The 25,796-nt window shown below is 35.6% G+C and overlaps 1 protein-coding gene and 1 long non-coding RNA gene across 5 annotated transcripts in view; one reads left to right on the top strand and one right to left on the bottom strand.

The window, feature by feature from the left end:
- The first annotated feature begins 7,469 nt into the window (after positions 1–7,469).
- Positions 7,470–25,796, top strand: part of LOC123548564 (dehydrogenase/reductase SDR family member 4-like) — a 37,213-nt gene continuing 18,886 nt past the window's right edge. For 2 of the 4 annotated variants that reach the window (XM_053546177.1, XM_053546175.1), the window contains exon 1: positions 7,473–7,675. In XM_053546177.1, the coding sequence (XP_053402152.1) occupies positions 7,626–7,675 (50 nt within the window). In that variant the 5' untranslated portion in view covers positions 7,473–7,625. Of the gene's footprint in view, positions 7,676–16,462; positions 16,919–25,796 lie in introns of those variants that run through there. The other 2 variants (XM_053546179.1, XM_053546176.1) reach the window with 2 other exon arrangements.
- On the bottom strand, positions 9,134–10,358 carry LOC128557814 (uncharacterized). Its single transcript, XR_008371412.1, has 2 exons — positions 9,916–10,358; positions 9,134–9,427 (listed from the first exon to the last, which is right to left on the bottom strand). It is a non-coding gene; the product is annotated as an uncharacterized LOC128557814 (long non-coding RNA).

Below are 25,796 nucleotides of genomic sequence, written 5' to 3'. Positions count from 1 at the left end.
TGTCTTCCGCCAATTCATGGATGGAAAGCACACGGTCAGAAGAAGCGACAGATATTGGGCAGGCCTGTCTACTGATCTAGTTATAGAGCAGGTGCTAATGCGGTCACTAAAAAGCAACGGTGGATTGACGAGAGGTAGGGGGATATCTGAACATCAGAGGGTGCTATGGTCATTGGCTATGCCTGCCACTGCAGAGATGAATGCTGCAATGCAGCTCTTTACAGGACAAGAATACCAAACCAGTGACCAGCATAAAGAAATTGGTTATTCCAGACGTGCAAGAGATGGTAGCGATACAAAGTTGCTGTTAAACTTCCTCAGAGATCACTCTCCGTTTGAAAAGACCGATGGATCATTGAGAAATATTGAGACAGGGGTCACTGCAGACGAAAAGGTGAATGCAGATAAAGCTGTTGAAATTGGATGTAAAATTATACAAAATATGACGGACAAGTCAGTTGATCAATACGCATATAAGAAATCTGATCAAATTGTCGTCATGAATGAAAAGAATTCTATCAAAGTAACCGGTGAGACCTTGACAATTGATCCACAGCTACTGTTCCAAAGGCTGATAAGTATTGCAGACCGATATACTGATGATATAGCTTCCATTTTCAGCTATGAGCTTTGCAGTTTACGATCTTCCATGTTCGAAAACAGCGGGCTCCCAAGGATTTCACAGAAATCTGTATTAGTAGATCGAGGGTTCAACGCAATAAGGGCGTATCTACATACAGTTATTATATGTAGATACGCCCTTATTGCGTTGAACCCTCGAGATGTCATATGGAAAGTAGGTGACTGTGGCGTTGCAGATACTGAAGATGATATAGCTCTGCAAAGTTCATCTTTGTACGTCATCGACGGTGGGTCTTTAATACAAAAAATTCCATGGACTAGAAATATGACATTCAACACAATCTGTAGCCAGTACCTGTCTTACCTGAGGGGACGATATGACAATACAGTCGTTGTGTTCGATGGATATGACCAGGGGCCATCTACGAAGGACATAACACACTACAGAAGAAGTAACGGAGGTATTGGTACAAAAGTCAAATTTGAATATAGCACACCTTTTAGGTCTAAGAAAGAAATATTTTTGAGAAATCAAGACAACAAACAAGCGTTCGTGAAACTTCTGGGTGAATTCCTTAGGCAAGAAGGAATAACGGTTATGTATGCACCGGGAGATGCAGACACATTGATTGTTGAAACAGCTATAACGTCAGCCGATACTAATGTTACATACGTGATTGGAGAAGACACTGATTTATTGGTTCTTCTTATAAACAGGGCAGCAGATCATCATACAATTTACTTCAAGTCTGATACACGACAATCCGTAACACATTTAAGAAAAATATGGAACATTAAAAAAACAAGGAAGGTCTTGGTTAACAATACGTGTCGTCTATTACCTTTCCTGCATGCTCTGACAGGATGTGACACGACGTCTCGAATTTTTGGTATTGGGAAAGCTGTTGCACTCCGTGTACTCAGAACAAACACCAAGTTTCAAGAGACCGGGATACAGTTCCTAAGCAGCAGTTCAAAAGATGATATCGTGGAGTTAGGCGAAAGAGCTCTTGCTATATTGATCGACGGTGATCCGTATGTCCGTTTAGACGCTTTGCGGTTTCGGAAGTTTGCTGCAAAAGTTATGACAAGCACAGCCTTTGTTCAAGTTCACATGTTACCACCAACATCAGCTGCTGCCGCGTATCACAGTCTGCGTGTTTATTTGCAATGCAGGCAATGGATGGGTGACTCTAGTCTTAGACCTGAAGATTTTGGATGGGAACTGAAGGATGGAACATACATACCAATAAAGACAGATCTTCCTCCAGCCCCGGAAAATTTGCTGAACATAATTCGGTGTAACTGCAAGGTCAATTGTGATACTAGAAGATGCACCTGTAGAAAACACGGTCTTGAATGTTCAGTTGGTTGTGGAGCATGCAGAGGTGTCAGTTGTTCGAACTCAATGACGCTTGCAGAGGTAGAAGCTGAAGAAAGTACTGAATAGAAGTTGATCTTACCCGTGATGTATCGCGTTCAAATTGGAGTCCATGTTTAACTTGGTGACACACATTATTTATGTAATGAGACAGACTGAAAATCATAACATAACACCATAAAATGAAATAATTTGCTTTGAATAATAATGCCTGTCTAAGCGGTAATAGTCTTGAATTACTTTGGTATATTCCCATTTAGTAGATGAATTAATAGTCTTAGAACACGACTAGATATATTATACTTTATAAAGTTCAGTATGTTACGCCTGATGTAATCTTACATATTATTTAAATTATTTGCACGTTATCATAGAATAATGAGTCGATGGCTTAATCAGGTGTCAAAGATAACTGCTTTTTTATTTTGTTACAAATGCATTTTGCATTTAAGAAGTAGTTAAAGTTCTAATGATTTATGCACTTGACTATTTGCTATTTTTTAATGCTCTGAAATTGAAAAATATGTCTTTATATATATATATATTTAAATGTACTTCAGGTAGTTAGGTACAGTTCTAAATACTTGATGTAAGGTTTATCTTCAAGTAAATGTGTATCATTTTCTTTCATCAAATTGTTATATGTCATGATTTATTGTGACTACATTTCCATGGCAACATATACTTGAAATGATGTGTGCAACTATTTTATGTCCTAATAAAGTAAAGATAAACTCACATAATAATAATGAATTACATTTGTTGTCATAAGTAAGAAAATAATGATTATTTTCAAAATATTAATGTAAGAAGTATAATTGTCAATTTGTCTTTATTTTTATTGATTGAAGAATGTTTTCAATGCAGTTTTGATACTTATAAAATTAAATCTAATTAATTTCATTTGAAAACAATTGTATGAAATGTTTAAATGTATTTTCTGGACATAATAAATACTAAGTCTTTATAATTTATGCGAGTTTTGTACTTTGTTCCGAAATATAACTATTTGTTCGAAAGTGGGTGGGGTAATTTTACCCCTAAAATACAACAATATGCAAAATTATATCTCAGAGTGACACAAAACTGTGCCAGTTACTGATTACAGGTACTGTTTTATGTAAAAGCAATCGTCCCGACACAAAATAAACAAGAAAACACCATCAAACTGGTAACAGTTACTATTTAGTGTTATTATAGCGTATTTTCAATTTTCTGACATACACTCTCATAAAGCCCCGCAAAATGTCATTTTCCATTGACCCGAGAGATGGAGATTTTTTACACAAGAAACTATAAATATTTCCCCACCATAAAATGTAGAAAATGAAACTTTTGCAATTAGTTCTAGGTTAGGTGCATTTTCCAGCTAGATTTACTGGACTAAATGTAAATATTCTACGATAAACCACACTTCTTGGGAACTTATTATTTCTTAAATATATACGTGGGTCTCCGTCGTTTGCTAGCTACAGCAATGTTCACAAAATGTGTTTATTCACAGGTTTTCATGAATTACCAACTTTAATAAAACATATCTAGATCTAGATTTACTCTAGAAGTTTTATAAAATCATAAACTTTTAAGAATTCATCGAATCAATCAACTTTTCATTTTATTCATCATTGATTTCAATGAAACAGCGGAAATTTAAAATTCTGTATATTCTTTTAACATAATACAGATTTACATAATTTTGATATGTAAATGCCGGCGGCCTCAATACTTGAATTTTACGGATGTTGGTGACACATAGAGGATCTTACACGAGTGTGTTTTCTTACTGATTTTTTTCGGCAACGAGTTAATTAACATAATAAAACGCGAGGCTCGTGACCAGCATTTTTCATTTTTATTCGAGTTTAATAAATTTAAGTCAAGTGTTTCTTTCTCTTTCTTATAAGTGAATCTTTGCTGTATAATTTCCAGCATATCATTTGTGTAATCAAATTTACAAAATGCCTCTTTTGAAACAGAACGCAAGCAAGAAAATAACAGCAGACGTACTTTGATTGAGTTATGTAAGATATATTAAGTTTTTCGAACGTAAAACCAGGTTTTTCGAAAACTATAAGATTCTTTCACTGGTTGTAGGTGCAGATTGGAATATCCGGCCTCGAGGGTAACTGTTTAGGCGGTAACGAGGCTCCCTGCCGAGTTACCGCCTAAACAGTTACACGAGAGCCGGATATTTCCATCTGCACCTATAACCAGTGAAAGAATCTTTTTCTTGCATACCGATTTCAAGAAATAATAATAAAAATAAAATCAATCGAACAGCTTTCTGTTTAGAACTATTTCATATAGCAACGTATTTAAACAAAGCGCCGTAAACAGGAAAGAGCGTCATGACGTTTCAAAACAAATAACAATGTTTAGTTCCGGTTTTGTTTTATCAGTTGCAGCGTAACGTTATGAATTTTTGATAAAATAACGTGATTTGAATCGAGAAATATATTATCAGGAACCAATAGGAACTGTCAAGGTATTGAATTTTTATTCCGTTTTTTAAATAGAATATAAATTACTACATAAATCTTCTACATATATGTAGTTCGTAATACGTCATTTACAGCACGAGAGTCATCTTACACCCCAGGATGTAAGATGGATTTTTCCAGCACCGGTAAAAATACCGTAAATCCCCGTCTGGTATGCAAGAATAACCTTTATTTTATGCTCTTCTGTGAAATACTGAAATTTATCAGTGAAATAAAATTGAACAGTGAAAATATCATTTTTATTTTTCACTGGTACGGAACTACACTGGAATGCGAAATGATACGAATTATAAATGATAGGAATTTCCTTGCAAAATATTCTACGGTAAAGGTATAGAGGATATTTGTTTGTTTTAGTGTAAGATCGAAATATATTTCACCGAGTGAACACTATAATGCAATAGCGCCACGAGTGAAAATGTAAATTACGGTGTTCACGAGTAAAATATATTTCGATCTTTAATCATCTTACACTGAAACAAACAAATTTTCTATTTGTTTTATGCATTTTTAATGGTTTTAACCAAATTATATTCAGTTTGCTCGCGCAACGTCACGTGCATCGCATCATAATGTGATAATGTCGTAATATCAGGATGTCTTTGTAGAAAAACTGTAAATAATTCTATTACGTTTCCTGATTTCTTTGGCGGTTTATTATGATAAAATGTAAATATTTATGATCCTTTTATCATTTTTATACATCTTTACCTTTACTGAAGAATATTTTGCAAGGAATTTCCTATCATTTATAATTCATTTCATTTCGCATTCAAATGTAGTTCCGTACCAGTGAGAAATAAAAATGATATTTTCACTGTTTGAAACAGTGAAAATATCAATTTTGTTTCACTGATAAATATCAGTATTTCACAGAAGAGTATAAAATAAAAAGGTGTATAAAAATAATAAAAGGATCATAAATATTTACATTTCATCATAATAAAATGCAAAAGAAATCAGGAAACGTAATAGAACTATTTACAGTTTTTCTACATAGACATCCTGATGCGATGCTCGTGACGATGCGCGGACAAACAGTATATATAATTTGGTTAAAACATTAAAATGCATACAATAAATAGAAAATTTGTTTGTTTCAGTGTAAGATCGAAATACATTTCACTCGTGAACACCATAACTAAAATATTGCATTATAGTGTTCACTCGGTGAGATATATTTCGATCTTACACTAAAACAAACAAATATCCTCTATATATTTACGAGCGAAAACATTAGATAACGGGCGTAAACTATAGTTCACGCTCGTGAACCCAGGTTTACGTCCGATAAACTAGGTTTCTCGATTGAACTATGAATTTCGGTCGTTATCCTAAGTTCACGAGCGTGAACCTATATTTACGGGCGTAAACCTGGGTTCACGAGCGTAAACTATAGTTTACGAACGTGAACCTAAGTTACCGACCGTGAACTTGGGTTTACGGCCGTAAACATAGGTTCACGCTCGTGAACATAGGATAACGACCGAAAATCATAGTTTTGTTCGAGAAACCTAGTTTATCGAACGTAAACCTAGGTTCACGTTTGTAAACTATTGTTCACGGTCGTAAACCCAAGTTCACGGTCGTAAACATAGGTTCTCGTTTGTAAACATAGGTTCACGTCCGTAAACTATGGTTCATGGCGAGCCAATTATCAAATAATTACGTTCTTGGTCGAAAAACTAGGATTATCGAATACTAACCTATATTTTCGAGCTAAAACATAGGATAACGGGCGTAAACTAAGGTTTACGCTCTTAAACCCGACCCATGTTTACTTTCGATAAACCAGGTTTTTTGACTGTGCAAGAACCTATGTTTACGGGCGTGAACCTGGGTTCACGGGTGTAAACCATAGTTTACGAACGTGAACCTATGTTTACGACCGAAAATCATAGTTTTGTTCGAGAAACCTATTTTATCGAACGTAAACCTAGGTTCACAGTCATATACCCAAGTTCACGGCCGTAAATATAGGTTCACGTTCGTAAACATAGGTTCACGTCCGTAAACTATGGTTCACGGTCGTAAACATAGGTTCACGTCCGTAAACCCATGTTTATGCCCGAAATTCATAGTTGATTTTATTATGATATCCTAATGTATCGACCGTAAACCATGGTTTACGTTTGATAAACTAGGTTTCTCGATTGAACAACGAATTTCGGTCGTTATCATATGTTTACGGTCGTTGCCCTATGTTTACGCTCGTGAACCCCTGTTCACGTTCGTAAACCATAGTTTACGAACGTGAACCTATGTTTACGACCGTGAACTTGGGTTTGCAAGCGCGAACCTACGTTTACAAGCGTGAACTATGGTTTACGGCGTTATCCTATGTTTTCACTCGAACAAATGTTAGTATTCGAAAAACCTTTTTTACGTTCGAAAAACCTGGTTTATCGATCGTTAATCTTAGGTTTCCGACCGTCAACCTGGGTTCACGTAATTATTGTACAATTGGCGTGCCATAAGCGCTCAGTGAACATAAATAAGAGAAAATGACCAGAAGTTAATGGCCTGACCAAAATTTGACTGACCTATGTGGTTATAGGGGGTACAGTAGCCAGTCGCTCAGCACATAGACTGGGGCTGAACTGTACATTGCTTGCTTGGGAGGGTATTCCACAGACGAATTATTCTTGGAAAGAAGGAATTGAAGTAGTATTGTGTGTTAAGTAGGGGTAAGGGGATGTTGCTCTATGGACTAGTACAGAGAGATATGATGACGGCGTTGTTTTATGGCACTGTAGCGTATTTATCATGTGGGAAATACTTACCATTTCTCTCTCTGATTATTTTCTTTCATAATAGAGAGTTATTAGCCAGGACTGCCAATGTGCATGATGCGGTACTTGTATACTTAGCTTAGCTTAGCTTAGCTGAACTTTGTATCACCTACTTATAAGCTATACTCGGTTACCATTTTCGTTTAATAACTGCCTTTAAAATATGTCTTTAGTTACAGAATATGTATCTACTGTTACAGTCTCCACTAACATCCTTATCGTATCATCTTTTAAATAAGTTGTATATAAAAAATCTTAAACGATACTATGTGTATTGCGAAAATAATCGCACTCTCGCCTGATAAAATCACAGCTGGATGAAGTGACCAGTGTAACAAATATTGGCAAAAAGGAGTGAAAGTTTGTAAAATGGGAAAATTAACTGGAAAAGTGGCCATTGTAACGGCTTCATCTTATGGGTAAGACTATCTTATTTATTTATCGTAAAACGCGTTATGAAATCTTATTCGCGAAAATCTTTAAAATTTTGTTATATTTAGTATGGTGGCAAATTTTTGCCACGAGATAGCTAGGTAACTATCACGATATTATTGATATCTTTCCACAAAATGTGTGCATTTTTCAGATCTAGATATACTTTTTCTGAAAAAGTTTTAGAGCCTAGCTGCCTAGACATCACGACAATATTCTAAACTATGGTGGTATGTTTCTGCCACGAGATAGCTAGGTAACCAGGCCCGTAGCTACACTGAGGCACAGGGAGGCCAGTGCCTCCCTGTTTTTCTGCCAATATTATGAGAAACAAGGAGCTGCGTTCAATAAACGCTTGATGCCCCAATTGGCATCCTTGCCGATAGATTTTGCACCTAAGTCCATAACGAGGTCAAGGTCAAGGTCAAACTGAGGTCAGGTGATGTCTGAAGATGAGGAATGGTCACAGTTTACATCTGTATTAGTATCAATTTATTCTTGTAAGCGGTATTGGTGCTAGACGAAACGGTCCCATTCGTTAGGACGGACGGACGAACGGACGGACAGGACAATCACTATATGCCTCCCGCATCAGTAGATGCTTGGGGTATAAAAAGGATATGTTTTGAGTCACCATCTTAAAAGGCATAACCGAACTGAGGTATATTATTTCATTTTAATTTACTAAACTATTTTCCGCCATATTCTTAATATCACGAATAATTACACTATACATGACCGTAGTACCGAGGCAAACGAGTATGTGCGTTTGTTCGTGGTTGTTAGGTAAATTTGAATGGTAAAGGCAAAGCCCCGACAGGCATTAATTAGGAAGGTTGTGTCCCACCCTCCTCCACAGGAGGGTTTGTGGGGGCTCCCCACAAAATAGGATATATGATATGAAAAACACACTTTGTTGCGCTGTTTTTATATTAAAGAGAAAAAATACCCTTTCACTCCGCGATCTACCCCGGGTACTAATACCAATTTATGGTTCGTTTGTAATGTCTCTCTTGCGATAGAGGTCTCGGATGCAACACAGGACTTACTTTTTGAGAGGTGTATGTCTATTATATTCTTCTTGATGCAGCTGCTGATTTATCTCATACGAGTAAAATTAAATGTAAAAATGTTCAAACAGTTTTCTCTAAAATCAAAGTTCCGTCTAATGTTGCTCTCATGCTAAAAAGGACATTAGTCTTCTATAAAAAAAATCTTCTTTCATACAATGACAAGGATGTTGCTACAAAGACTGGATATCAGTATAACTCGCCACAGAGGCCGGTAAGAGCAAAATGCGTTTTAAGGCGCTGGGGTAAAGTTTGCGTGGCGGGATAAGGGGTGGGTGCGGGAGGGGTTTCCCCTCCTGTGTTCGATTTAAAAAAAAAATCAAACCCAAATGGTGCTTTTTTAAGTATATCATATGCAAAAAACACAACAACATGTATTTCATTACTTCTACATTTTCACATAATCATATAACCATCAATCAACTACACTACACAGATGTCCACTTCTTTTATAAGTATTTTCGAACAACACATATGTCCTTCCACTTCTTTTGTACTAATACTAACAACACATAGGCATTTTTTTTTCATATAAGTGTCTGTGTTTGGCACTGTGCCATTCCTTTACTGCACCACTGAAATTAAAGTCATTCATTTTTTGTCCCTGCATGGACACTATGAGTAAGGCATTAAGCACTTACACATTCAACTGCTGAAACCTCTCACAATCTGAAAGTACAAAAAAAGTGTTTGTTATTTTCCCAGAGCAAGGATAACCAAGGATGGATTTATATTGTAAAAGTTCCTAAGATTTGACATTTATCTTGTGTTCTTCTGCACAATGAATTGCAACAGTATTTCTGTTAAATATTTATGGGTGTTAACAACATCATTGCAGCTTTTTAACACATAGAAGCAGGTTCTGTATTTCAAGTTTAACTATGTATTAAGTATTTTTAAAACTGTTTTACATTTTGGTCAGTTTCAAGTGTAAATATCTTATGTAGAAAATGAAAATATTTGACAGTGAAAGTGCTTTCATGACGAAACGGCCAAATTCACTGCTGGTAAACACCGCCGCGACCACAAATTAAGAATAAATTAGCAAACTTTAAGTTCTTTGTAAAGTTAAATCATATCTACATCGCCTATCATTCCCCGATTTTTGATATTCGATACAATAATTGTAAAAATGCAAAATATATGATGACACTCACCTTTGTTGACGGTCTTTTATCGCGACATGCACTAGCTCGGAAGTTGCGACAGAGCGATTTACCGTATACCTCTGAAAGAGATAGCTCTGTTTAGTCAATTGGTCAGAATTCGACGCGAATGGTATTTTTAAGTTTTTTTGACATATTTGAAGAAACTGCAAGTTTATTTAGGTCTTTAATTAGCTACTTAAATATAGGTATCCGTGTACATTTTATCATTATATTATCACAAGAATTGCGTATCATCCATATTACGTTAACCAGTAAATGGTGCGTACACAAATAGCGTAGTTGGGATCTCTTGTATATTTTTTGTAAAATAATCTTAGCAGGCTTGGCATTTCTCCCAATTTTATGTTTTTGTTTTGTTTTTTACTTTTTTAAAGAAGGATGTGACAGTAAACGCAATAAATTTATGTCTTTGCATGATTTGATACTTCTGAAATTTTGAAACGTGACTAAAACATGTATGGATAGATTTAAATGTTTTATGCTTGATTTCAATAAAAGCTTTTTTCAATAATTGTTAAGATATTGGCGGAATAGCAAACAACGGATTAGCTGTTTTGTTCAGTATAGTTTCATGGGTGTTCACATATCTTGCACTACCGTTCAACTTTAATTCTTCTCCTGGAAGATTTCTCCGGTGGTGACTTTAAAGTTTAGAAACGAACAAACAAACTCACGCCTATTTATGAATAAACCCTCTATATAAACACTTCATCCGTCCCTGAGCTTTATGCTCTAACAATTATTACCATACACATATCTGTGTTAATAACATACCAAACAAAAACTTGTATATATTACCTTAAATGATATCGTGTGCATTTCAAACAAGTAAGCAAGGTATTCAAATTTCATTCTCAACTTAAAATCTGCACATTTAGATGCTTTAGATTACGGTGTTCCATTAGGGCCATTGTTGTTTTCGGTCATCCACCCTCATAGATCGGTAACGGCGATAGTGAAATAGCACGATGCGAAGAAGCGATAACACAGTATCAACATTACATTTTTGCATCGTGTTATCGCACTATCTTATGTACCGTTGACCTAAGGGTGATAATACGTACGATGTTAAAAATAATTCACTTTCGTACGGAAACGTTTACGGACCTCGCAATGTCGTGTTAGATAACGCAGATTTCGACATATTTTCGCGAGAAATCAACATATTATCACAACAAGTCGATATATCTTTTTTCAATGTTTAATCATTTTTACTCGAGATCCGCGTAAGCTGTAATGATATCTCGACATATTTAGTCGATATAAACCATCCCTTTCTTGATTTTCTAACGCAAGTTCTCGTCTTAACCCGACTATATATAAACAAAGCCACTTCAATGACAGTGACCAGGGGCGTAGGAAAGGTGAGGTTGGGTTAAGGATTCAGTATGTATGCGTGGATCTTGGGTCTCGTCAAGCAGAGATTTGTTTGTTTGTTTTGGATTTAACGCCGTTTTTCAACAGTATTTCAGTTATGTAACGGCGGGCAGTTAACCTAACCAGTGTTCCTGGACTCTGTACCAGTACAAACCTGTTCTCCGCAAGTAGCTGCCAACTTCCCCACATGAATCAGAGGTGGAGGACGAATGATTTCAGACACAATGTCTTTTATCAAATCGTCACGGAGAACATACGCCTCGCCCAGGGCTCGAACTCACGACCCCACGTTCCGTAGATCTGCGCTCTCCCTACTGAGCTAAGCTGGCGGACTGTCAAGCAGAGTAAACAATGAACATAAATATAAAATAAAAACGTATAGTAATTCCAGAATAAAATGCGGATTTACTGTGTATAGGCAGTTTACGAGTACTTAGGCACCAAATATTCACTCGGCGGATCATTTGCCTTTCTATAAAAGGACTCGGTAAAGCTGCTAGTTATAGCAAGACTAAAAATTTATTTCTGGTTTACGGCAATTTGTAAGTGCTTTAATGCTACTCGTTGACAGATAGTATGAAGCAGAGAATAACTGCATACACAGTTTGGTTTGTCTGTGAACAAATAAATATCACTAGTACATAACACATTTTTATAAATATTTTCTGAGTGCATATTTTTTTCCAAAACAGCAACAGCAAACAAATTAAACAGATAAAGAAAATTAAAAAAGAAAACAACCTCACAGTAAAATATCCACAGTTTTACTTTCACAACAGACGTCCGTCAGATGTTGTGAAAGAGAAGCAATTCTTTGAAAATTATTTTTTCTATTTTAAAATGGATTTCATAAATGAACACCAAGAAACCTTTGTATTAAATAACAAAAATGATGTTTTTCATAAAGCAGATCTAGGTTCAACATGGATTTCATAAGAAAAAGTAAATATTCAAATTAAAAGAAAATACAATGATTATGTTTTATGAATGGATTTCATTAAAAAACGTCCGAAAATAACAATTTTTTAAATTAAAAATATAAATAAGTTCATCTAGAATACAGTCGGATTTCCGTAAAAAGGTGATTAAAGGAAATAAATAAATAAAATGTTGATGTTTTTATATGAAGAAAATTAAGACTGCTTGGATATCCTAAAATATCTGTAGCATTGCATTTGACGGACCAATGTGTTTGTAACACTGTCTGCTGTCTGTCACCTCACATGGATTAGGAACTTACATACTATAAGTGGTCAACTTGAATAGTGTATACTTTTATTCATGGCAGGAAATATGGAACTTGTTTTTGTGTACATTCATATATCTTTTGTGTGTTGTCAGAATTCAAAGGAATCATGGTAACATTACTGTGGTTTTTAGGAACCGCTTCTTAGGACATTGCGCTCCCAAAAATTGCAAACTAAGTGCTGTAATTGTTAAAGTACAGTTTAAACTGCACAACGGTCACTTTATATTGGTGGTAAGCCAGGCTTCTAGGAACAGGGTCAGTGCTACAATTCCCAAAATAATTTCCAAAATTGCGTTTATTCTACTAATTAAACTTCCAGCTATTTGATTAGTCTTACTAGCATGGTATTGAAAATGCCCGCCCAATATGAAAATACTTGGTACGGGCCTGTAAACCCAAATTTCATATTTCTAAAGAGAGCAATTACTATGTAGGGATAACGCATGTTTTTCGTGTTATAACGTTTGCAGAATCCCTGGGGATTGTTTGGTGCCCGAGCTCGTAGGGCGAGGGTACCAACGTATCCCGAGGGATTCTGAAGATGTTATAACACGAAATGAACATGCGCTAACGCTATTCTAGCATAAAACGCGGAAAACCCCTAATAAATGAATACATTCTACCTCAACGTCATTAAATTTCCATAAAAAGCGCGGGAATATCTGAGTTGTTTTTTCACGTTGACGTCATTTCCATTTGAATTATTCGTTTGGAGCCGTAATACGTTTACGCTTTGCCACGGAACGCGCATATATAAAAAGGTGTTATAACAGCACGTGAGCGCGAAAATCTCTCTGTTAACACACGTCTTCTCTCTTGTTAAAACACCCCCAAAAAGTGACAAGAACAGCAGTTTTATGCTAGAATATATTACGAGAACTCACTTTAGTAAATCAAGAAAGGGGCGTTTTATATCGTCATACTATGTCGAGATATCTTTATAGCTTACGCGGATCTCGAGAAAAATTATTAAACATTGAAAAATGAATACAATAAGTCAATAAAATATATCGACTTGTTGTGATAATATGTTGATTTCTCGCGAAAATATGTCGATATTTGCGTTATCTAACGCGACATTGCGAGGCCCATAAACGTTTCCGTACAAAATAGCTCTCTTAACCTTAGGTAAAACAACGATATAACGATGCGAAAGTACGGAAACGTTTATGGGCCTCGCAATGTCGCGTTAGATAACGCAAATATCGACATATTTTCGCGAGAAATCAACATTTTATCACAACAAGTCGATATATTTTATTGATTTATTGTATTCATTTTTCAATGTTTAATAATTTTTCTCGAGATCCGCGTAAGCTATAAAGATATCTCGACATAGTGTGACGATATAAAACGCCCCTTTCTTGATTTACTAAAGTGAGTTCTCGTAATATATTCTAGCATAAAACTGCTGTTCTTGTCACTTTTTGGGGGTGTTTTAACAAGAGAGAAGACGTGTGTTAACAGAGAGATTTTCGCGCTCACGTGCTGTTATAACACCTTTTTATATATGCGCGTTCCGTGGCAAAGCGTAAACGTATTACGGCTCCAAACGAATAATTCAAATGGAAATGACGTCAACGTGAAAAAACAACTCAGATATTCCCGCGCTTTTCATGGGAATTTAATGACGTTGAGGTAGAATGTATTCATTTATTAGGGGTTTTCCGCGTTTTATGCTAGAATAGCGTTAGCGCATGTTCATTTCGTGTTATAACATCTTCAGAATCCCTCGCGATACGTTGGTACCCTCGCCCTACGGGCTCGGGCACCAAACAATCCCCAGGGATTCTGCAAACGTTATAACACGAAAAACATGCGTTATCCCTACATAGTAATTGCTCTCTTTAGAAATATGAAATTTGGGTTTACAGGCCCGTACCAAGTATTTTCATATTGGGCGGGCATTTTCAGTACCATGCTAGTAAGACAAATCAAATAGCTGGAAGTTTAATTAGTAGAATAAACGCAATTTTGGAAATTATTTTGGGAATTGTAGCACTGACCCTGTTCCTAGAAGCCTGGCTTACCACCAATATAAAGTGACCGTTGTGCAGTTTAAACTGTACTTTAACCATTACAGCACTTAGTTTGCAATTTTTGGGAGCGCAATGTCCTAAGAAGCGGTTCCTAAAAACCACAGTAACGTTACCATGATTCCTTTGAATTCTGACAACACACAAAAGATATATGAATGTACACAAAAGCAAGTTCCATATTTCCTGCCATGAATAAAAGTATACACTATTCAAGTTGACCACTTATAGTATGTAAGTTCCTAATCCATGTGAGGTGACAGATAGCAGACAGTGTTACAAACACATTGGTCCGTCAAATGCAATGCTACAGATATTTTAGGATATCCAAGCAGTCTTAATTTTCTTCATATAAAAACATCAACATTTTATTTATTTATTTCCTTTAATCACCTTTTTACGGAAATCCGACTGTATTCTAGATTAACTTATTTATATTTTTAATTAAAAAAATTGTTATTTTCGGACGTTTTTTAATGAAATCCATTCATAAAACATAATCATTGTATTTTCTTTTAATTTGAATATTTACTTTTTCTTATGAAATCCATGTTGAACCTAGATCTGCTTTATGAAAAACATCATTTTTGTTATTTAATACAAAGGTTTCTTGGTGTTCATTTATGAAATCCATAAAAATAGAAAAAATAATTTTCAAAGAATTGCTTCTCTTTCACAACATCTGACGGACGTCTGTTGTGAAAGTAAAACTGTGGATATTTTACTGTGAGGTTGTTTTCTTTTTTAATTTTCTTTATCTGTTTAATTTGTTTGCTGTTGCTGTTTTGAAAAAAAATATGCACTCAGAAAATATTTATAAAAATGTGTTATGTACTAGTGATATGTTATTTGTTCACAGACAAACCAAACTGTGTATGCAGTTATTCTCTGCTTCATACTACCTGTCAACGAGTAGCATTAAAGCACTTACAAATTGCCGTAAACCAGAAATAAATTTTTAGTCTTGCTATAACTAGCAGCTTTACCGAGTCCTTTTATAGAAAGGCAAATGATCCGCCGAGTGAATATTTGGTGCCTAAGTACTCGTAAACTGCCTATACACAGTAAATCCGCATTTTATTCTGGAATTACTATACGTTTTTATTTTATATTTATGTTCATTGTTTAGTCTGCTTGACAGTCCGCCAGCTTAGCTCAGTAGGGAGAGCGCAGTTCTACGGAACGTGGGGTCGTGAGTTCGAGCCCTGGGCGAGGCGTATGTTCTCCGTGACGATTTGATAAAAGACATTGTGTCTGAAATCATTCGTCCTCCACCTCTGATTCATGTGGGGAAGTTGGCAGCTACTTGCGGAGAACAGGTTTGTACTGGTACAGAGTCCAGGAACACTGGTTAGGTTAACTGCCCGCCGTTACATAACTGAAATACTGTTGAAAAACGGCGTTAAATCCAAAACAAACAAACAAATCTCTGCTTGACGAGACCAAAGATCCACGCATACATACTGAATCCTTAACCCAACCTCACCTTTCCTACGCCCCTGGTCACTGTCATTGAAGTGACTTTGTTTATATATAGTCGGGTTAAGACGAGAACTTGCGTTAGAAAATCAAGAAAGGGATGGTTTATATCGACTAAATATGTCGAGATATCATTACAGCTTACGCGGATCTCGAGTAAAAATGATTAAACATTGAAAAAAGATATATCGACTTGTTGTGATAATATGTTGATTTCTCGCGAAAATATGTCGAAATCTGCGTTATCTAACACGACATTGCGAGGCCCATAAACGTTTCCGTAATTTTGTGATAAGACGATGCACAGACGGAGATACAGTATTCATTTACGGTTATCGTTGTATCGTTCCTTCACCTTGTAGATTGGTTAAGGCGACAGCATGGTGATACAATACGATGGCACGATACGAAGTATATTAATATCGCGCTTTTCGCATCATGATTACGTGTTTTCACGTCATAAAATTAATTCAGGGTGGAATAACGAAAAAACGAAAATGCGATGTTAATATCGCACTTTCGCGTCGTAATATCGTTAATTTTCTCACATAGGACGAGGAACAATATCGCGATAACATTATGCTGAAACGCGAATACACGAAATATGCGAAAGTGCAATATTGATACCGCATATTCGTATCTACGTCTTGTATAACTGTTTCCCTTACAAGTCGGCAGGGCGAATGGACGAAACAACACCGATGACCCTAACAGAACATCGTACGCATCAGTTAAATGGTTCACGTGTTACCATGATTTGACATTAAATGGTGTGCAAGTTTTGATATTATATTTGTGAGATGGGAAAATTAATTGGAAAAGTTGCCATTGTAACTGCGTCATTTGATGGGTTTGATTTATTATTCTATTTATTTCGTTTAGTATTAACTATGATTTGATATAGTATATCCATATTTAAATGAATGTTATGACCATGAATATGAACGAATAAAACATGGTTCGTCTTTTTTCTTTTTTATTTATTTATTCTTTCTTGTACAGTTAACCATTTGAACAGTGGTGTTAAGGGGACGCAGACTTTGGAATTAGAAAAAGGGGGTGGGTATGATAAAATTTATTTGCCAAAAAAGTACAAGATTTCGGTACATGAAATGAATACTGTTTCAACTGTTATTAAGTACACAAAGGAATGCTGTCTAAAATAAAGATGAAAAAACTCAAATTAGAAAGTTATTGCTGAATTACATATGACTTATAGTGAACATCCAAAGTCAACAATCAATATTTGTGTGTGAAAATAATAACACTTTACCTTGTCCAAACATTTATTAATATCCTACAAATATTAATTTAAAGAAAAAAGGTGAAATAAGCTCACTTTTTTATTTTCATTTTGCATACCGTAAGCTTAACACAGTATTTAGTCTGTACTAGTCCCGCACGATAACTTAAACGACAGTATGTTTATATTATTGTTTTATTGTTATGGTTGTCGTGCATTGATATCGCCCAGTCAGGCGTTTTCAAGGGGGATAATTTAACCGAGAAAACGGCGAACTTAGCCTAATTGTTGATCATGGAACTCAAAAAGGTTGTCAATGATAGAAGTTAAGTGCATACTTTAATGTTATACAAAAATTTATCCTCTGCTAGTATAGACACAGCGATCTGACCAGAGGGACAGAGTGGGATAAAGCCCCCAGAACAGATAGAGAGAAATCCTTTTTAGATACAGGCCTGTCCGGCCAATTTAGAATATCTCTTTGCGAATAGAAGTCTGGTTCTTTAGGTAGCAGGCTACACTTCGAATTTTGGCCCCCTCAATACTTGTTATAATTAGAACTTCGTGATTTTGAATGTCTGTAAATTAAGGTGAGAGATAATGATTGTTAATTCTTTAGAAAATTTAAACAGTCGATACATGTAAAATTCTGATGCAAGTTGTAAAACTAACTGCTGCTAGCTTTGTATGAATCGATGAGTCACCTTGGCGCGGGAAATTCAATTCACGGAAGGGTTCCGTGCTTGTTGATTGATACTCAGAAACGTTTTCGCTATTTTGTGAAAAAACGGGCCCCCATTCCGCCGTTTATATCCTGAAGTTCAATAGGGACTATAAAATTGAGAAATGCAATAAAATTGGGCATTGTTCCTGCAGCGGGATCATTGCAGGCTGTTCAAAAAGTGCAAAATTGATGATTTTGGCATGCTATTTTTAATGGATTGTGTAAAACTTTCGTTTTGATAACTTTCTGTATTCTTGTATGAGAGTCCTGATCTTGCCATTAATTAAAAAGCACAAAACATGCACAGAATTTAAAAAATGGCCACCCTGATTCTTCTCATTAGGGAAGTGCAATATTGCGACTCGCTACATGTAAGCCTGGCCGTGCCCAAAATTTTCAAATCTAAGTGTACCCTGCTACCTTAACGTGCCCGGTGTATAGCACTGATACACTCTGGGAAGAGTCAGTACATGCCTTCTGGTTAGGTGGGAGACACTCAAGAGCATCTCAGAAATTTTCAGTGCCTGGACCTGGATTCGAACCCCGGACCTCTGGATTGACAGTCAAGCGTGTTACCTACCACTAGACCACCGGCCCACGGCTCACATGGGTGATCAAGAAAGGCCACAATCCAAAACTAAAAGGGTAAATTTCCCTTAATACATAAAACGATTATTATTATTATTATTTTTATTATTACTATACCTAACTTTATATAGCACTCTTTTCATACAAAATATGTACGTTCAAAAGTGCTTTACAAAAACATAAAGAACACATACATACACATACATACATGAAAATATATTGGTAAAAGATTAAAATGAATAGTAATTAAAACAAGATCATCCATAAATTATGTTCAACGTTAAAACACATTACGAGATCAATCCCTTTCTAAACATGAAACAAACCTTTCATGGTTTTTGGTTTAACGCCATTTTCAACTGTATTTCAGATTTTGTTATTTATTTATAACATATGTGAATGTGATTTGGTTTAACGCCATTTTTCAACAGTATTTCAGATTTTGTTATTTATTTATAACATATGTGAAAGAGATGCGTGTGATGATTCAGTCCATGGCTTCTGCAGATTGAACCAACGGGTTTTGTGTACTGATGTAGTTTTTCGGTCCTATGACAGATCCTTGTGGTACACTGTATTTCATATGGACTGGAGTAGATAGTTCGCCATTTACTGAGACTGTTTGGCAGCGGTCATTCAGATAAGAAGTCATCCACTGTAGTGGTTTGCCAATGATCCCGAAGTCCTTTTCCAAGCGTTTAAGCAACGTTTCATGGTCGATAGTATCAAACGCAGCTGATAAGTCAATCATTACCAAGATTGTGATTTCGTTTTGATCCAGGGATTGAAGAATGTCATTTTGAACTTTGAGAAGTGCAGAGTGATGCTTTCTGTATGCAAACTGATGCTGTTCATGTAGGTTCTTCGAAGTCAAGTGGTACTCAATGCGTTTATCTACTACTTTTTCCAGTACTTTTGAGACAAAAGATAGGTTTGAAACAGGCCTGTAGTTCTTTAGTTCATTGGAATCAAGGCCTGTTTTTTTTTTCAAAAGAGGTCTAACGTGAGACTTTTTAAATTCTTTTGGAACATACGCGGTTTCCAGTGATGTGTTGATAATTTTTGTCAAAGCCGGAAGGAGCTCGTCAAGGCATGTCTTTAAAAGCCAAGTTGGTATTGGGTCTAATTCACACGACTTACATGGAGATGCCTGAATAATATTCTTCACTACTTCTGGTGTTGCCGGAGTAAAACAGTTTAGGCAGTCCTCCATTGATGGTTGTGTTTCAGTGTCATCAGTAATGTCAGATACAAAACAGGATGCTATGTCTGTCCGTATTTTGTCTATTTTGCTTATGAAAAAGTCACTAAAGTCTTGAGCGAGTTGTTTGAAGGATGCAGCTTTTGGTAAAGTGATGTTATTTGTAGCACCTAACAGATGCTTTGTGATTTTGAAAAGACTCTTTGAATCTTTTTGGCAAGATTCTACTTTATCCGAGTAGAAATGTATTTTTGCCTTTTTTAGTAACCTATTTGCTGTTGCACACTCTTCTCTGTAAAGCTGGTGGTCTATTGTCAGTCTCGATTTGCGCCATTTCTGTTCCAACTTGTGCCTTAAATGTTTAGCACCATGAAGTTCTTGCGTATACAAGGGACAGGTTGGTCTCTGAATAATGTTTTTTTGTGCGCAATGATGCATGCTTGTCAATAATTGATATAAGTTCTTGTATGTATATGTTCACTAACTCATCAACATCTGTCTTTTGCATGATTGCTTTCAAGGACTCTGAGTTCAGAAGATCCCCTTTGAATGAGTCAACATCAATTGCCCTAAGTTTTCGAAATGACACAGTGTTTCTCACCGGTGGAGGTCTGTCAGCCTTTGCTTTAAAAGTCACAGAAAAATGATCGCAAGTGACCCTACCACTGTTGTTAGACAGACCTGGATCAGTGACTTCAATGTTTGACACGATGTCATCGTTATCTCTTGTAATGACAACATCCAGGATGTCAAAATGAAAGCTTAAATCTCCAACAATGATAATTTGGTTGTCAGTTGTTGCAAATCTAGATAGAAAATTGGGCCATTCATTCTCAAGAAAGTCTCCTATTTTAAGTCCATTTCCCCGGGATGGTGGTGGTCTATAAACGACAGCTGGACGCAAAATGAAATTTTTCATGCTCAAATTGCAGTCCATGTATTCGAAAGTTGAGAAATCTTTGTCTCGTGTTGATGCCAAAAGGCGGACATCTATAGAGGTTCTATGTATGATTGCTACACCTCCGCCACGGCTGCCGTTACAGCGAGGGACGTGCTTGATTTTGTAGCCATCTGGAGCATGTTTTATCCACAGCACTGCCAAGCCAAGTTTCTGTAACAGCAACTACATCGAATGTATTTGAAATGATGTAGTCACAAAAAGAGAGTGCTTTATTTTTATCTGATCTAGGGTTAATACTACATAAATAATTGAGGTCTGACTTTTAACTAGAGAGGAAGGTTCACGTTGTACATGTACAATATTTCTAATTTTGTTGGTAGAAGGCACAGCTGATACTATACTTGCACCTTGATGAGTCTCTGCAAGTGTGGGAATTGTCTGAGATAACTCTTGTCCGTTATTGAGATTGACCCCTTGATCTGAAACTGTTGAAAGTTTGCATGTATTTTGATGACTCTGTGAAACTGAAGGAATTACTTGCGGTAGTTCCCTTAGCTTGTCTATGTTAACCCCTTTATTTGTGTCCCAAACACGACTTAATTTAGGAATTCCCCCTCGAGTACCCCTAACCCGCCCGCTTAGCTCAGTAGGTAGAGCGTCGGTCTACGGATCGCGGGGTCGCGAGTTCGATCCTCGGGCGGGGCGTATGTTCTCCGTGACTATTTGATAAACGACACTCTGTCTGAAATAATTAGTCCTCCACCTTTGATTCATGTGGGGAAGTTGGCAGTTACTTGCAGAGAACAGGTTTGTACTGGTACAGAATCCAGGAACACTGGTAAGTTAACTGCCCGCCGTTACATGACTGAAATACTGTTGAAAAACGGCGTTAAACTCAAAACAAACAAACAAATCGAGTACCCCTATACTGAGAGTAACCTGATTGTCCAAAGTTCAATAGACCTAAATGTTTTAATTTTGATAATAGTAGCTGATCTGGCTTTTCAATATTGGTTGATTGGCGTATAAAGGAAAGATCACATCTATTGTACTATATAATCCCTTCGTGCTCTGCTAAGTGTTCACCAGCTGTCACGGATATAGCTGGAGGCATGTTTCTTGATTTTAAAATCCAAAATATGACACTAAAATGATTTTAAAACTTCAAATATCAAGCAAACTAATGTCAAGTTCTTCACAAAAAGTACACCAATCTATTCACAATTCCTTTATGTACGATCCTGCAAAATTCCAGAATATTAAATGAAGTATTTCCACTTACACACGTGAAAATATTGCGAGCGCAGAAAAATGCAGCCGACACATTGGCGCATATAGTTGCTTTGCTTATAGTACAGAATTTGAGTTGCTTGCAATAAGGGCCTAGAAATGATTCATTTTTCAACTTGGTAGTTACGAAGTACAATGCATTTAAATATTGAAAAACATTCAACAAACTTTTGAATATGTCTTTTCCTAGAAACTTCAAAAAATATGGTCCAAAATTTGGCTAAGAAGTCAAATCGATGTGAATACGTGCAAAATTACTTTCAAATCTTATTCACAAAACTTGCTAATACACAGCAGGAAGTGTCAAGGATCAAAATTCAACAAAAATACAATTATTCTCACTTTTATGCCCATACTTCTCATTAATCTATTTCCACGTGTTGCACGAGACTGCTTTCATTCTCGTAAAAAATCAGTTGTAAATGCAATACTAGACTGGCTCCCGTCCCTATGTTTGTTCTTATTTACATATATCAGTTTTCTTCATTAAGAGGGAAGTAACTCCAGAGGGTTGTTTCTACATTGACATTTTTTATTGCCCCTGGCTCCAAACATAGGGACTGGTGAAAGTTGGCTACCAGTGTCTCACAAATTTGTGAGACAAATTCCCATTAATTTCTTTCAGTGACAACCGGCTGCTATTACTGTGACGTGTTACCTAAGGGTTTCATGTGCTAACCATCATTTAATGAGCCGCAGTTAATTTATCGATTTATGGCCTGCCCTCAGCTTGTATTGGCTTATCAGACAACAGGAATGTGCTTTTACATATTTTTTGTTGTGATCTTATAATCAAGAATTTGGTAATTTTAAACTTCATTTTTAACGGTGAAATGGCTGAAAGTTTTAAAATATGAACAAATAAGACAAGAGCATGTTGTAAAAGAATGTTTAAAAGAACATTATGTTTTATTCTCTTGACCGACTGGCAGTGGCAAAAGCTGCTCCATTTGCATTTGTTTGTTCTCCATTATAGCAGCACACAATGTACCATTATTGATGAGACACCTCTTGCATTGGCCAAAGTATGGCCCGTTTTGGGCTTAGAAAGTCCTGGTTAAAGTTTTGTGTGCAAGTTCCCATCTCCAAAACTAATGATTGTATGTATTGAATTGAAACTTCACATGTTTCTTCAGGATAATAAAATTAAGTGATAGCATCAAGTTCCATAACTCTACATGCATTTTGGCTGAATTATGCCCCACTTCAGACTTAGAAAATCCTGGTTAAAATAAATTTTGCATGCAAGTTCCCATCTCCAAAAACGAATGCAGATGCAAGATCGAAACTCTATAGATATTTTAAAAATTTTAATATAGGGTAATATTCCTGCTTCTAGCAAAACAATTTGAATAGTCGAGCATTGGCTGTCTTAGGGACAGCTCTCGTTAAGGTATTAGATGCCTAAATAGTAATGTTTACAAAATGGCATTTGCTTGGTGTATTCTTAAAGGGGACCGTGTTTCTCACTGCTTTGCAATTTTTAAACAATTTTTACCGTGCCGTTTTTTTTGGGTTTTTTTTTTTTTTTATAAATTTTGTATAACTTATGGTATCTCCTCAAGTTCAAGTAGAGACAAATTTCAAAGTGATGGCCACTATCCAAAACGTTTGCAGAGAATTCATTTTACCATTAATTTTAATAAAAGAAACACCAAACTATTGGTAAACAATTGTAAAATACCAAATAAAAATGTCAATATCATTTTTTCTAGGGTGCCTCAAGTAAACAGATTTAATGAGACAGAATTCTAACTTCAACACTGAAAAAATAAGGTCGAATCCTGTGTTTCTGTTTTGCATTTTGCTTACTTCATTCAAAAATATCCTTGGGGCAGACGTAAAACCTACCTAAATTTCTTCCACGATATGTAATCTAGAGAGTGAAAGCAAAATAGAGAACTTTTACCGCACGTAACGCAATATTTTTAAAGATGTGTAACTCTGCCCCTTCTGTTTAAGTAGTAAATTCACTATGAACAGATTGAAATCGCTTATCAAATTAATTTTTTCTCTCCATTTTTGTACAATAAATCAATTATAAGTCTTGAAAGAAGTAAAAACTTACTAGAAAAAAAGGAAAATAAGGGGGAAAAATTCGGTCCCAGTCTGGCTTGAACCCACAACCCCCTGAGAATTGCAGTAAAAGTAGGTTTATGGTAGAAATTGAATACTCTTCAAAAAGGAGGTACTCTGTTATGCTTCTAATACCTTATAACACCCAAACACACAGACCAAAAAAATATGATTAACAGTATTTATAATTTAAACGCTTTATAATACACACAGTTCATCACAGAACTGATTTAAAGCTTTGTGTAAAATTTCATTAACCTTAGAACTTTAAACTATGAACTACAGCGTCTGTCATGTTGTCATTGGAAATAAAAGTGAAAATAATCTACTGACTTGGTGTCATCTAGAACTGGCCTAATAAAAAAATCATTTAAAATACAAACTTTTCTCCAGTGAAAAAATATTATTACCCAACAGTCGGTCAGTTATGTACCAGCACAAGTCTGTTTTTCATGAAACAAGCGCTTTCTTTTCTGTTTTCTTTCATTTCTCCACATAAAAATACATTTTTCGAGTATATGGGATACACTTTTATTTCGGACCCTGTAAAGATGGTAATGAATAGTTTCGGAGTGATAAACTGAACACAGTGAATAGTTTGTAAAAGGATCAAAGATATTGCACAATACATTTTAGTGAATAAACAAAAAATGGCAAAAAGAAAACATAAAAAATGTATGTAATGCAACTTATTATGTGATTTAAAACAATGCTATCTGTCTTTCCTCTCCTTATTTGTAGAGCAGAACATATTTTTTTATATACAATTTCGTCAAAAATGTTGATCCGATTTATTGATAAGGGAGGTTACTCTGTAAGTCAAGTTTTCTATTTCTATTCTTAGCATGACCTACTTACCTATCTCATTTTCTATAAATAGAACACACCGCAGATATACCTTACTGTAAAGCGTGAATCGCCTGGACAAGGGAGCGTTCGTGTATTTTACAACTTCGAAGAGAATATTAAAAAAAAAAAAAAATATGGAAAATTACAATTGCCTGCATAAAAATTCCTTGGAAAAAACGTATTTACAAAGTAAATAAAGGAATCAATAAGCATAGATATGTTGAAATGAACGAAGGAAGTGCCGCTGTTAACTTATTTTTAACCTTTTTGTCTTATTTTCTTTGTTGATAGGTACAGTGATGTAATTTCAGAATGCGCACACTTTTGCAAATTCCTATTTCTATTTTTTTTTTTTTTTTTTTTTTTTTTTTTTTTTTTTTTTTTTTTTGCTTATGTGTCACATAGATCTACTCATTGTTTACAGATATACACTGTCAACTAAGGTGTGCAATAGAGCACTTGGCTGAATTTGTCAGTGACAAGTTAATACTTCTTTAAATGTGGTTAGATCGAAATATTAAAAGCCATGGGACCATAACTTATCAAAGCATCAGTGACTTTAAAATAGAATTCCTTGTTGAATTTATATGTTCATTGATCTTATATGACTAGTCAGTTACTCTGGTTTTATTATATCTTGTTACTTGCTTTTTTTTTTCTTTTTCTTTTTTAATTTAATAGATAGTTTTTGTATTTGTCCATTCCTGACAAAAAAATAAAATAAAAAAAAAACAAAAAACATTTTCATTGAAATATTTTCTACACTTTGGCAGTGGGTTATTATGCTTTCTAAATTTCTTGTAATGTTAGATTTGAACTAGACACTGACATACTCCTAGTAACCTTACAGTTCAAC

Source organism: Mercenaria mercenaria, chromosome 6 (genome assembly GCF_021730395.1).
Source record: "Mercenaria mercenaria strain notata chromosome 6, MADL_Memer_1, whole genome shotgun sequence".
Lineage (NCBI taxonomy): Eukaryota > Metazoa > Mollusca > Bivalvia > Venerida > Veneridae > Mercenaria > Mercenaria mercenaria.
This window is presented reverse-complemented; position numbering and strand designations above follow the sequence as displayed.